General features: G+C 40.3%; 1 protein-coding gene across 2 annotated transcripts in view; it reads left to right on the top strand.

Moving 5' to 3' along the window:
• mon2 (MON2 homolog, regulator of endosome-to-Golgi trafficking) overlaps positions 1 to 13,006 on the top strand; it is a 34,910-nt gene that overhangs the window by 2,484 nt on the left and 19,420 nt on the right. For both annotated transcript variants that reach the window (XM_063479266.2, XM_063479265.2), the window contains exons 2-13: positions 5,368 to 5,431; positions 6,479 to 6,606; positions 9,124 to 9,255; positions 9,343 to 9,472; positions 9,663 to 9,760; positions 10,085 to 10,210; positions 10,447 to 10,641; positions 11,016 to 11,140; positions 11,404 to 11,543; positions 11,673 to 11,826; positions 12,187 to 12,377; positions 12,721 to 12,802. In XM_063479266.2, coding sequence (XP_063335336.1) covers positions 5,368 to 5,431; positions 6,479 to 6,606; positions 9,124 to 9,255; positions 9,343 to 9,472; positions 9,663 to 9,760; positions 10,085 to 10,210; positions 10,447 to 10,641; positions 11,016 to 11,140; positions 11,404 to 11,543; positions 11,673 to 11,826; positions 12,187 to 12,377; positions 12,721 to 12,802 — 1,565 coding nt within the window. The remainder of the gene's footprint in view (positions 1 to 5,367; positions 5,432 to 6,478; positions 6,607 to 9,123; positions 9,256 to 9,342; positions 9,473 to 9,662; positions 9,761 to 10,084; positions 10,211 to 10,446; positions 10,642 to 11,015; positions 11,141 to 11,403; positions 11,544 to 11,672; positions 11,827 to 12,186; positions 12,378 to 12,720; positions 12,803 to 13,006) is intronic.

Here is a 13,006-nt window from a genome sequence, read left to right as displayed (position 1 = left end):
AGAGTATTGAAGAGATCCCTTTTGATGTTCCTCACAACCTGAGTTACCTCCCGCTCTGATCGATGGTGTTGTGATTGAAACAACGTTTTCCAATCGAAACTGTCATGGTTAAATTTGCGACGATGTTGTCATGCGAGAAACAATCAGGGTACTGTGGTTGCTCTTTGAATTGATTTGTGCAGCTTTTTCATCGTGCTAATGTGGCCATTTTTTTCCCTCTCGTCCTTAGCGTCTAAGTTTTAGAGAACTGTTCTAGGGACTTCTAAGGGACTTATGTCTGTAATTTAATTGTAAAACTAAAATCTCAAATCCTTGCAGCTTTACTACTGAAGAACAAGATGTGCTTTTTCCCAGACTGTCTTCATTCCATTTCCTCTCCTGTTTCTCAGTCCATCTCCCACAGTGACACTACATGCAAGAGAACGAATCACATTGATTTTTTTTTCTTTTTTCTTCTCCCCCAATCACTCATAGCCTGTCTTACAAAAACAGCATGACACATGTAATAGAATAGAATAGACTTTTATTCTACAACCAAATTATTATATACATTTTCAATTAAATAATGAATGAAATGGAAATAAGTATTCGATCACTTGAATTTTTGTGGTCACTTCCAAACAAATGAACAGTCTGTATTTTTTATGGTATATAATTTTAATACAGAGAAACATTATATCAACCAAAGATTCTGACAAAATGCATTGTATAAAAGTTACAAATTAATTTCCATGTCACTGGGTGGAAAAAAAAATTGATCAGCTACAATTCAGAAAGAATCTGGCCTAAGCCTACCCCTAACCCATTGATTGATTCATTAGATTACAGATACTTCTGACCTCAACTCATTATGTGTCTAAAGCATACCTGTCCACAAAATCAGTTTCTTCCAATCCAACCTTTCCACCACCATGTGTGACACCAAACAGGTGCCAAAAAATGCTGCACACAGCCATCAGCAAGAAGCTTGGTGAGAAGGTGAAAACTGTCAATGTGGTTATTTGGAAATGACCATCAGTCACTCTCTGTCTGAGGCAAGAGCTTGCTGCATGGTACAGGACTTTACCAAACTAAAGGGCTAATGGTTTGGGCCATATATCAACAGCTTCCTTTCCCTTAACTAGAAAACTGAAGATGGGTCTTGGATGAGTCTTTCATCATGACAATTACCCGAAACATATCACCAAGGCAACAAAGAAGAAGCAAATTAAGGTCATGAAGTGACCATAGCAAGTCTCCAGACCTCATTCCTATGGAAAATCTGTGGAGTGAGCTGAAGCTTCAGTCACCAAGCGACAGCCAAGAAACCTAAAGGATTTAGAGTTTCTGTAAAGAGGAGTGGGCTAAATTCCCTCCTGAGATGTTTCAAACCTGGTGACCAACTACTAGAAATGTCTTCCCACTGTGCTTGCCAACTTTTGTAGGTTTTGTAGGTTTTTGGTTGATATTTTCTCCCTCTCTCTCTCTATTAAAATAAAATTACTATTAAAAATTAGAGAATGTTCATTATTTTGTAAGTGAGCAATCCTACAAGAGTGTCAACTAATTATTTCCAGCCAGCCTCGAAAATATTCAAATGTATATCGTGATAAATATTTTTCAAAGTCAAAGTCAAAGTCAGTTTTATTTGTCAATTTCTTCAGATGTACTTGCCATACAAAGGAATTGAAATTACGTTTCACACTGTCCCATGCGTAGACATAGACAACAATAAAGTGCAGATGGACATATCGCCCTGCTTTATATACTATACAGACACAACTCTCACTGTTACATTGAAAAAGGCCTTTCAGCAAGCGACTTCCAGAAAGTTACTCAGTTTAGAGTCTCACAGTACAACATGTTTAAGGAAGTAAATCTGTGAGTTTCGCTAATGTTGTTTTTAGACGACACGAGCTGGTTTGTAGATCAGGGTCAGTTTGACTTCGGCCACTCCTCAAGAAACTCAAGAGTAAGAAGTACTAAATGACTTTTTTAGTTTTTCTGTTTGTGTACTCCCAGTCAAGTCCTGAGATTTCAAACTTAGCATCTCATTCTTTATGTAATGTCCTCGAATCCCACATGTGGTCATGTTTACACAGTGTTTTGCACATGATACTGATAATGGTCAAATAATAAAATACTGGTGGTTGGTATCAGATTAGCAGATAAATGATGTCTATTCTGAAAAGCAGTAACCTTTTGACTTTTTCCTTGTGTTGAGCACATTCAGAATTTTGTTTAGTGATGGCCTAAATAATCTGCTTTGAAAGCTGTTAAAGTGAACACATACCAAGTGTCTTTGAAGGTGGATACAAACTCAAAGAATGAATTCTCAGCCAGGGATTCTCTGCAGCGTGCTGCTTAATGTGACTGATAATGTATCTGTTCAGTGATACCAGAATAGTTGACTTTATGACTTAGATAAGAGGGCAAGGTTTTTAACTGGTAAATTTCACTAGAGTAACACTGCAGTTACCTCTGAATAGACTTTCAGATACACCAATAGAAGAACTCATGTATTAACATAGACAGTTTCTGGTGCCTCTCTCTGTTGCAATGGCATCATCAGGCCAGTGGTATTATCCTCAACAGTGTGGGGGCTTTTTAATGCTGACAGTTTTCCAGAGACAAGTGGAGGGGATACTTTTTACACTAGAAAGCTTAAACAGCACTTTCTATGAGGAAGCAGAGAGAAAGATGAGTTTGTCTGCTGGGGAGAAATGTTGCAACTTCCTGTCAACCACAGACTCCAACAATTAGTAGGCTAATGTGAAAATATTTTTATTGTGAAAAGTTTTAATGGTTTTGTGGAAACTCACTGGCATTTTTTTCATATGGGAGGGTTCAGTTGGAGGCTGAATAAAGGAAACACAATCTGTTTCTAATTAGAGAACTTGCTTGTCTCTGTTCAACTGACACACAGATTGTCAGTTCATATATGCCTTTAGTTCTCCTTTCAATTTTTATAGAGTAGTCACCGTGGTTATTAACAGATATGGCTACTTCGGCAAAGGCAGGCCTTTTAAAAAGTACAATCCATTCTCTCATCACAACGTCAAAAACTTTGACTTAACAAAGTGCGCACATATTTCCCATGACTTTGTCTGCATGCTGCAATATTTCTAGTGTACTCTTTTGAGTTGAATAGATAGTTGTTGTTGCACAGGTTGCAAATATACTCACTGGCAACTTCATTTATTACATCTTGCTAGTAACAGGTTGGACCCACGTTTCGCTTCAGAACTGCTTTAATCTTCATGATGCAAATTCAACAAGGTGCTGGAAACATTCATCAGAGATTTTTTGGTCCATATTGACATGACAGCATCACACAGTTGCTGCAAATTGTTCAGCTGGATTTCCATTATACCAATGTCCCGTTCCACCACATCTCAAAGGTGCCCTATTGGATTGAGATCTGGTGACTGGAGGTCATTTAGATGCGCTGAACTTGCTGTCAGGAAACCAGTTTGAGATAATTTGAGATTTGTGACATGGTGCGTTATCCTGTTGGAAGGAGTCATCAGAAAATGGTTCAACTGAGGCCATAAAGGGATGGAAACGTTCAGCATGAATACTCAATAGGTTGCAGTGTATTAAACCTGGTGGAACCTGGTGCGGTCTTCTGCTGCTGAAGCCCATCTGCTTTAAGGTTCAATGTGTTTGCATTTAGAGATGCTCTCCTGAAAAACACCTTGGTTGTAACAAGTGGTTATCTTCCAGTCAGCTCAAAGCAGTGTAGCCATGCTCCTCTGACCTCTGACATCACTGAGGCGTTTTCACCCAAAGAACTGACGCTATTCTCTGTAAACTCTAGAGATGGTTGTGCAGAAAATGCCTGTAGATCATCAGTTTTTTGCAAATCCTCAAACCTGCCTGTCTCGCGCCAACATCTATGTTCACAGTCACTTAAATCACATTTCTTTTCCATTCCGATACTCACTTTGAACTTCAGCAGGTCTTGATCATGTCTACATGCTTAAATGCATCATGTTGCAGCCATGTGATTGGTTGATTACATATTTATGTTAACGAGCAGTTAAACAGTGTATATTGTATAGTTATAAGGGGTTCACAGTTATGAAGATGGCACAACCCATCCTGGCCTGCAGTTAACAGCAAGTGCTCATGTTTGATATGCTGTATAATTGTGTCGTAACTAATTGTTGCAGTCTGAAACTCTTTCTGTCACAGCTTATGCAAAGAATTTGCTGTTCTGACGCTGGATTTTTCACTCGTCTGTGCTGATGGAAATATCAAAAGTAGCAACAGGAAGGTTGCAATTATTTCAGACTAAAAAAAGCTCTGCGCTCCCCTCATTTTCCTGCAAGCCGTTATGGCTCGGTTTCTGGAACAAAAGGAGAAGAGGGAGAGCAGCATTTTTTTTTTTTTTTTTTTTTTTTTTTTTTTTTAGAGATTAACTTTTAGGGAGCTGTATGGTAAAAGATTTTCTGAAAAAGCTTAGCCATTAACCAGGGGTTGCTACCAGCCGTTTAGTAATTTATGAATTGCGATCCTCCGAAGTGGCTCAACTTTTGTGACATGTTGGTGTATTGTAATCATGTTGTTACAGTATTTATCCCGTCAGTGGTGCCTAATCCAAAGAGGTGTGGCTTTTTTAAAAATGTCTTTCTTTAGCCATCTATCAAAATTATACCAGCCTTTTAAAAAGGCAGTGTGTGTACTTCTGTAGCCACAAAGGTTAAAGCATTATGTTGTTTTCGTGAGGAGAATTAATTAAAAAACTGCAGTAATGAAAGCCTGTTTTTCAGCAGAATACCTACAATGGCAAATACTAAATGGTATTTAAAAAAAAAAAAGAAAGGAAAAAAAAAAGAGCAAGACAGATGGCAGTACTGGCCCAGCAGACGGACTTTGGTTTAGAAGAACTGTTCATAATAAGTTTTAAACAGTTTTTTAAAACATGTCTAAACAGGTGTTTTTGTATGTGGAACAACTGGGGCAAGAAGTGAAATTACAGATAAAATTGAAACCATGTAGGAATGGTGAGTGGAGCATTGATGGGAAACAAAGATGAGAAAGGAAACATCTTGAGAGGCTTGCCCTGGCATGCAGTTGTTGAAGAAAGATAAGGGCGGCCTCTCCGTCCCCACATGCCATCCTCCTCCTTTTACCCTTCCCCATTCTTGACAGTCCTCCTTACAGCTGTTCTGAACATCTCAAGCTTAGAGGAATACCTCACTGGGTGTTTCTCATAAGATGAAGATGTTTTTCTACAACTGGGCCTTCCTATTTTCCGCTACACCCACCATTACAAGTAGCCATGTCTACCACCAGCGGTGCATGTATGCTGCACTGTCAGCACCTTTCAATTTGATGTCACATCAAACGGTTACCTAAATGTCTGTCCTCTTTCCTCTCTAGGCTGCAGAGTCTGGTATAGTGAAGATTAAGACGATAGCAGCCAGGAACACAGACATATTAGCAGGTGAGTGATAATAGAAGTACTTAGTTGTTCTTCAATTGGCTATGTGTGCAGAGCTAGTGCTTTAAACTGCAACAAGCTCATATTCAAATGTACAGGGAGACGGCAATATTCATGATTTTCTGTTCACACACAACTGCATCCTGCATACAAGTGGCAGACTGAAATACTGGGCTTTCATATATTTTCCTTTCATAATGCATGCATTCAGCCAAAGGCAAGTCATGTACAAACGGCCTTTGACTCCACCCCAAAAAAACCAAACAAAAAAAGTCATTGTGTTGTATTAGGTTATAAGATAAATGAGTCTTTTATTAACCCTCCTCTCTGAGCTTTGTTTGCAGTCTTTTTCTGGCTCTTTCTAGCTTGTTGCTCTGAATTATTGAAGTATTTTCAAATGGGGCTGGTCTCTCAGCACTCGTATAGAAAATTGGTTCTAGCGCCGTCTCTGTAAACAAGTCCAGCTTTTTGGTAGCATTTGCAGAGTTGACACATAGTTGACATTTCCTGAGTTCCACTGATGACTGTCCACAACCTGCTGCCCCTCTGTAGCTGTGAACTGTACAGCAGCTCACTGTTCACTGTTTCAACTTTAAGTCTACTTAACGCATCAACTTTGTGGTGATTAACTGGGAAACCTGTTGTGCAGGTGTAAATAACTGGTGAACCTAAATTCAGTTTACTGGAAAAGGAAATAATGCACTTTTCACTTTTAAGTGCTGTTTAAAATGAGATGATAAAAACCTCAGTGCAAAATGGGTACCTATTTTTTTTTTTATTGTTGAGCTAGAGTAGTGCTGCATGATTCACACTTGAGAATAATTGTTATTGTAAATTGATACTTCAATGTATTCTTTTCATTTACTCTCCAAAGTTTTCGTTCTGCAGTACCAGACTTCATGAAATCAGAAGCAAAACAAAAGCAAACACATATATATTTTTTTTACTTTAAGGCATTTTATTAGAAGTAAATTGCATGATGACATCTTAAAAAAAAAAATCTCTTACAGGATTTTTTTTAAACTTTATTTGTGTTCCTTTTTCCTGCAGCCCTAAAGGAGAACAGCTCAGAGGTTGTGCAGCCTTTCCTGATGGGCTGTGGCACCAAAGAGCCAAAGATCACACAGCTGTGTTTGGCTGCCATCCAGAGACTCATGTCCCATGAGGTCGTATCTGAGGTGAGGGCTATAAGCTAGCCTTTTATTTGAAAATAGGATATTTATATGTGCATATGTATGATCTGCAGATGTGTACACAAGAAGGGAATTTAGTGTGTAGAAGGCCAAATAAAACCACAGTGTGGTAACAAGCAGTGCCGAATTGAGGACAGTTTGATTGATACATGTTAATTTACACACATCACAATAAATGCAATAATAATCATCAGGCTGTTAGACTAATGCACTCATTGGTGAGTTGCTTTTGGCAGGTGCACTCAGTAAGAGGCCTTTGCTGATTCGCTGTGTGACATTGAGCTTCACAAATGGTACAATGTGATTGTTATCTCAAAGAGTACCGAGTCGGTGCGTGCGTCCTTGTTGGAAGGTTGTTCCCAAGTGAAGAAAACTCTTTTATAGAGAACACAGCCATGAAAAACACATCTTTCGAGTTTGTGATCGAACGACTCATTAAAAACAACGGAAAGTAGATGCTGTTTTTTCTTTTTTAGCATTATTTGGATCTTTCGGGTAATTGATCCTTCTGTTGATTTTTGAATGATTACCCGGAAGTAAGTGAAGACTGTTTTAAACCTCAATGTTTCATGCTCACCTTCAGTGTGTATGCATGGACAAATTAAGGTTTGATTGATATCCAATTGGGTCAATACTGCAAGCACTGCAACACATCAATACCCAATCAAGCAGTGTAAATTTAATTTGACCTCGTTCCTGTCACTGGTGGTTACATCTGAAAGGCGCAGACCACCTTTACCACTGAAACCCGTTGGCCTAGAAAATCTATTACTTGAACAGTTTAACATCATCTTTATGCGCAGTGGCAGTTAAACAACTCAGAAAAACCGAGTGGAATAAGGTACCGATCTCAGGAAAGGGGAGGCTACAATAACTTCCAAATTGAAAGCGTCGTTTAATGGTAGCCTGTGAAATGGGTGTAGGGGTTTTCGACCTTTTAAATAACGCAGCTTTTGGCAGACCTGAGATGGGAGCGGTTTCCAAGATGTTACCCCAGAGGTGTTAGCACACTGCAAAGCAGGCTTTCTTCATTTTAATCATCATTTGTTGGATTACACTAAAATAGATTTCAAAGCTCTGTTTGTTTTTGTTTGTTTTCTTTTTTTTTTCTTTGGTGGGAGAAAAGATGCGCTCGGCATTCCCTGAGAAAATTCTTTGTCAGAACTGGTCACGCCGGGTTACTTAGCGCTAATTCTGATCAACTATTTTTGTCACACAGATCTCGCTCTCACGCTCTGTCTCTCTCTTTCCAAGCAATAGTTTACCTCAAACACTGAAATGTTCTGAATCCCAGGACATCCAAGAAGAAAGTTAATTAAATTTAAACCCTTGTTGCTGACTAGAGGAAAAATAGCTGTTTCTTAAAGCTGTATCCTTGACAATAGCTGCGAATTTTAACAGTGAGTTAAAAAGAATCATACATTTTTAATAATTCAGATTCTTTGTTATTATTTCCCCCACTCACCAGTAGTAGATGGGTAGTAATGTTAGTTAAACAGACTGAGAGTTTAAGCGTTTAGTATTTTATTTTACAATACAAAAAAGTTTGCACACAAAAACAGCACAGCGTGGAGAGCGGGTTGATGCAGGTCAATCCAGTAAAACAGAAAGCAGCTTCTAACCTGTGCTGTTTTGTTTCATAAAAAGAAATCCTAAACTTCTTGACCTCCGTGCCCAAAACAACAAAACAGTGCAGGAGTAGCTCCCCTAAAAAGGTGGTCTCTAACAAAAGCAGGCAGGAGCAGAGGACAGGTGAACCACACCAAGTAGGCGGGACATAGGAGAAAGACAGGATGGTGAAGAAGTACAGGCCTCTCCAAACCAGCTGAGATTTAGTTCCCATCTATCTCCCCTCCTGTTCCAGAGGCCTGGAGCTATGGCCAAAAGCATGTCTTGTCTATTCACGGTGATCTCAGCAATAAATTCACATCATTTCATTCTTGAATCCACCTGGACATTTGTGCCAAATTTGCAGAAGTTCCTTGAGGCATTGCTGAGATATTGCATTGAGGAGAGTAGACGACTCTAAAGCAGTGCCTTCAGGCAGGGCTGTGGCAGAGCATAAGACGCGTTCATATTTGAAAATTGAGTTTGTTTGTTATCTTGTGAATTGAGCCAGTTACACATAAAAGCGGCTGTTAGGGGGATGCATGTAGATTTATTTTGGATAGCTTGACCCCAAGAAAGGACGTGCGGTGTCACTTACTATCAGCAGAAACTGACAGTGAGATCTGGTGTTATTGAACTGGGTGATGTTGTAACCCCAAGCAGGCACAACCATCTGCTCCCACAAGAGTGTGTTTTTGTGCATGTCTATTATTTATGGCTGTTACCTTGGGCAAGCCAAAGGCCTGTTATCAGCTAGGAACTCTGATAATGCCTCCTAAATTCAGCTACGAGTGTGGCTATGTACGTTTGTGCACAGATGCAGACGTATGCACGAATTTCTCACAAAGATCAGTGGTTTAGTTTTGTGTGTGTGTTTGTGTGTGTGTGAAACAGGCCGCAGCAGGGAACATCATCAACATGTTGTGGCAGCTGATGGAAAATGGTTTGGAAGAGCTGAAACTTTTACAGACAGTCCTCGTCCTGTTGACCACCAACACAGTTGTACATGATGAAGTGCTATCCAAGGTAAAAGCATAGACACACACACTGTTTGTATGTATTATATGGATGAACAGTATAGTAGCAGTAGTTTGTTTTTCTCCCTGTGCCTAGGCTATTGTGCTGTGTTTTCGTCTGCACTTCACCAAGGACAACATCACCAACAACACAGCAGCTGCCACCGTTAGACAAGTTGTCACCGTGGTGTTTGAGAGGATGGTGGCCGAGGACGAGCGCTTTAAAGGTTAGAGTTCATTGGTTCTGAAAGTAGGAAGATGATACAGTAAAATTCTGAGATGCTTAATATTACAGAGAGGTGTGAAAAACTGAAAAGTACATCTTTACACCTTAAGCTATTTAAATAGAACATAGATAAAATGCTTTTTAATTGCAAGCTAATTTACTGTGTAATATATTTTGCATTTAACCTCAAGGCATTGTGGAGCAGCCCCCTCCTGTCCAGGGAAACACCAACCGCCGGTCTGTTAGCACTTTGAGACCCAGTGCAAAGGATGCATACATGCTGTTTCAAGTATGTCCACCAGGGGGCGGTAGCCTTCTATAAGCCGTTCTGCTCTCTTGTCAGAGTTGGTTAGATGCTGATTTTGAGATCTTTCCTATAATCTCAAATTGAGGTCCAGTAAAACTAATTCTGAAATATTTCTTTTCATCTCTGAAATGAAGTAATTTTTTTAAAGAGGGATTCGGTTGTCTTGAAGTCTTTCACCCACATTACACTTTCATGTGATGATGATTGTTCTTCACGTAGAGCTCAGTCAAAGCCCTGTTTCAGCCACTGTGATGTGGGTAGGACAACACTGCATTGTTTTGAAGGCTGTTGTTCACCTTCCTGCAGGACTTGTGCCAGCTGGTGAATGCTGACGCCCCCTACTGGCTGGTGGGGATGACAGAGATGACACGGACGTTTGGCCTTGAGCTGCTGGAGTCTGTTCTTAATGATTTCCCCGGTGTATTCCTGCAGGTAAAGAGAGAAAAAAGAGCGAGTTTGTGAACATCTAGACCAAAAAAAAGGTGTCAGACCAGAAGTGGAAAAAAGAGAAAAGTCTGCTCATTGTTAGGTTCCAACTTTTTTTTATTTTAAAAGGTTTAGATCCATCTGATCCATCTTGTCCTTTAAATAAAATTCTTAATGAAACATTCTACAATAAAACAAATTAATTCACAGGATGTTTTGGTCTCCCTTTGTTTCCTACCCAGCATCAGGAGTTCAGTTTCCTGCTAAAAGAAAGAGTTTGTCCCCTCGTCATCAAGCTCTTCTCCCCTAACATCAAGTTCCGGCAGGGCAGCAGCAGCGCTGCTTCACCAGCTCCTGTTGAGAAACCTTACTTCCCCATCTGCATGAGGTTGCTGCGTGTGGTCTCCGTCCTCATCAAGCACTTCTACAGCTTACTGGTAAGTAACCGATCTGTTACAATGGTTGGGTGGTCAAAACAGTTGCCTGATGGTTGTTTTTTTTTTATGTCTAAGGGATTTTCTTAAGCACAGAGCTGATGCACTTAATTGATCCAGTCAGATTAGCATTGGCTTACCCAAGCAGTAGTTTTGTCTTAGTTCTCCTCCAAGCACTTTAATGAGCTTAACTACAATCGAGTAACTCAGCATTCCAGCTGTTTTTATTTAGTGGCATTTATTCAATTTTTGAGATGGAATTTATTTTTTTCTTTTTGCTCAAATTGATCAAAAAGCCGTTCCACTTCCACAAAGCCAGAAGGTATTCAGAGGTTTTGCATCACTTTCAGTCTGATATGTGTGTGCTTGGTTTGCAGGTGACTGAGTGTGAGATCTTCTTGTCTCTGTTGGTGAAATTTCTGGATGGGGAGAAGCCTCAGTGGCTCAGAGCAGTGGCTGTGGAATCAGTCCACAGACTGTGTGTGCAGCCTCATTTGTTACGGTAAGCAGCTTTAAAAAACAACACAGATTTTTAGTTACAGGGTCTGGAAACTTACGTTTTTTTTCCTACTTTAGTTTAAAAAATATAGCTGATTCTGTACAATTACATTCATTAAACCCTTTTGTGACTAAGGTTGTTTAACTGTGTCTGAGTGCAGTTTGGCCTAATGAAACTTGGCAAAGTCTGAAGTGTCCTTTTTTCTTTTTTTTTTTCTAATACAACCCCACACTGCTGTGATCTCACTCTGCTCTTCTCTGTTTCAGTTCGTTCTGCCAGTCTTATGACATGAAGCAGCACTCCACTAAAGTGTTCAGAGACATTGTCAATGCCCTGGGATCCTTCATCCAGTCCCTCTTCATCGTTCCCAATGCGGGAAACGTGGCTGCTGTCGGCGCGCCAGCTGGTAAGTTGACTGAGTTGTCCTTATTTAGAATTTCTATTGATGTCAAGGAGATGTGTTCAAATGGGCCTGAAATTCAGATTTACTGCACTTATACCCCCTTACCTCATTCCTCTCCGGCTTTCGTTGTAGGTGGGTCAGGTTCAGGTGCTCAAGGCACAACACAAGGCGGTCCAGGCACAGGAGGGATCAGCGGCACCCTGACTACCCAGGCTGCATTTGAATACCGTGGTACCTGGATCCCCCTTATGACTGTTAGTGTCCAGGGAAGCGCCAAGGCCACCTAGTAAGAATTTCTTTTGTACATACTGAATAATCTCCCCTTATTTATTTTCCTTCGTGTGTTTATAAGGATGTAATTCCAGTCACAGATGCAGAAAGTAAACAGTTCCAGGACCGACTAGCTTTGTGTTGCAAAGTGGCATAAATATAGACAAGCTTGTAATTTTTTTATTTATTTTTTCCCCCAAGATGTTGTTTCTGACGTTAATGATACAGCAGATCAAAAGTTATTTGCTGAAAAGAAATGGCTGTCTAACATGTTAATGGTCTTGGAAAAGGACGCAGCACTTATATGTCAAATTTCCAGACAGAAACTTCAGTTCATGTACTTCACCTCATTTCGCTTTCTCCCTCTCTCTCCCAGCTTAGAGATGCTGGACAAGGTTGAGCCCCCATCCATCCCAGAGGGCTACGCCATGTCAGTGGCCTTCAGTGCTCTGCTCGACCTGGTGAGGGGCATCACCACCATGATTGAAAGAGAACTGGGCGCGGAAGAGGAGGCAGCTGCTGAATTTAGAGAAGCTCACCCTGATCAGGAGTGGAAGCCGCAACCTGGTGAGAATGTACAGAAGGAAAAAATGTTCTTTGGAGCGTTTTATTCTCATGATCCACCCTGACAAGAAGGATATTAATCAGTTGAAAATATATGAAAGTAGACATGTGGAGATGGGGAAGCAGGAGGGGTGTGTATAATGGTCTAGCCTGTCATGATTCTGGGTGGTAGCACTTGTACAAACTCTAGTGGCCACAATTATAACCGAACCTCTTTATAATTTCAAATAAGAAGTGGAAAAAAATTAGAGATGATCAATTTCTTTTCGTTTTCCCCAACATGAGACTGTCCAGACTGATGTGATACCATTTAGGAATAAACCCCGTAATGTTTTGTTTGTCTCAGGGGCTCACCTGGTGTGGGAGGAGATGGTCAACGCCTGCTGGTGCGGTCTCCTGGCTGCACTGTCTCTGCTGCTGGATGCCAGGTACGGATTCTGGAGTCAGCAGACATGTTATATATTTACAGCAGTGATTCAGACAGGAACGTTTTAAAGCTTAAGTCATTTGTAAATTGCACCACATTAAAGATTGCTTTAAATGCACGATGTATGCTTAACAGATGAATACACATTTTATTTCCCGTTCCAAGTGTTTGTTCAATAGAACTAGGAGGTGAGTTTTTGTGCTGC

Source organism: Pelmatolapia mariae, linkage group LG7, assembly GCF_036321145.2.
Source record: "Pelmatolapia mariae isolate MD_Pm_ZW linkage group LG7, Pm_UMD_F_2, whole genome shotgun sequence".
In the NCBI taxonomy this organism is placed as follows: domain Eukaryota; kingdom Metazoa; phylum Chordata; class Actinopteri; order Cichliformes; family Cichlidae; genus Pelmatolapia; species Pelmatolapia mariae.
Note: the sequence above shows the minus strand (reverse complement) of the source record. Positions and strands in the feature narration are given on the sequence as shown.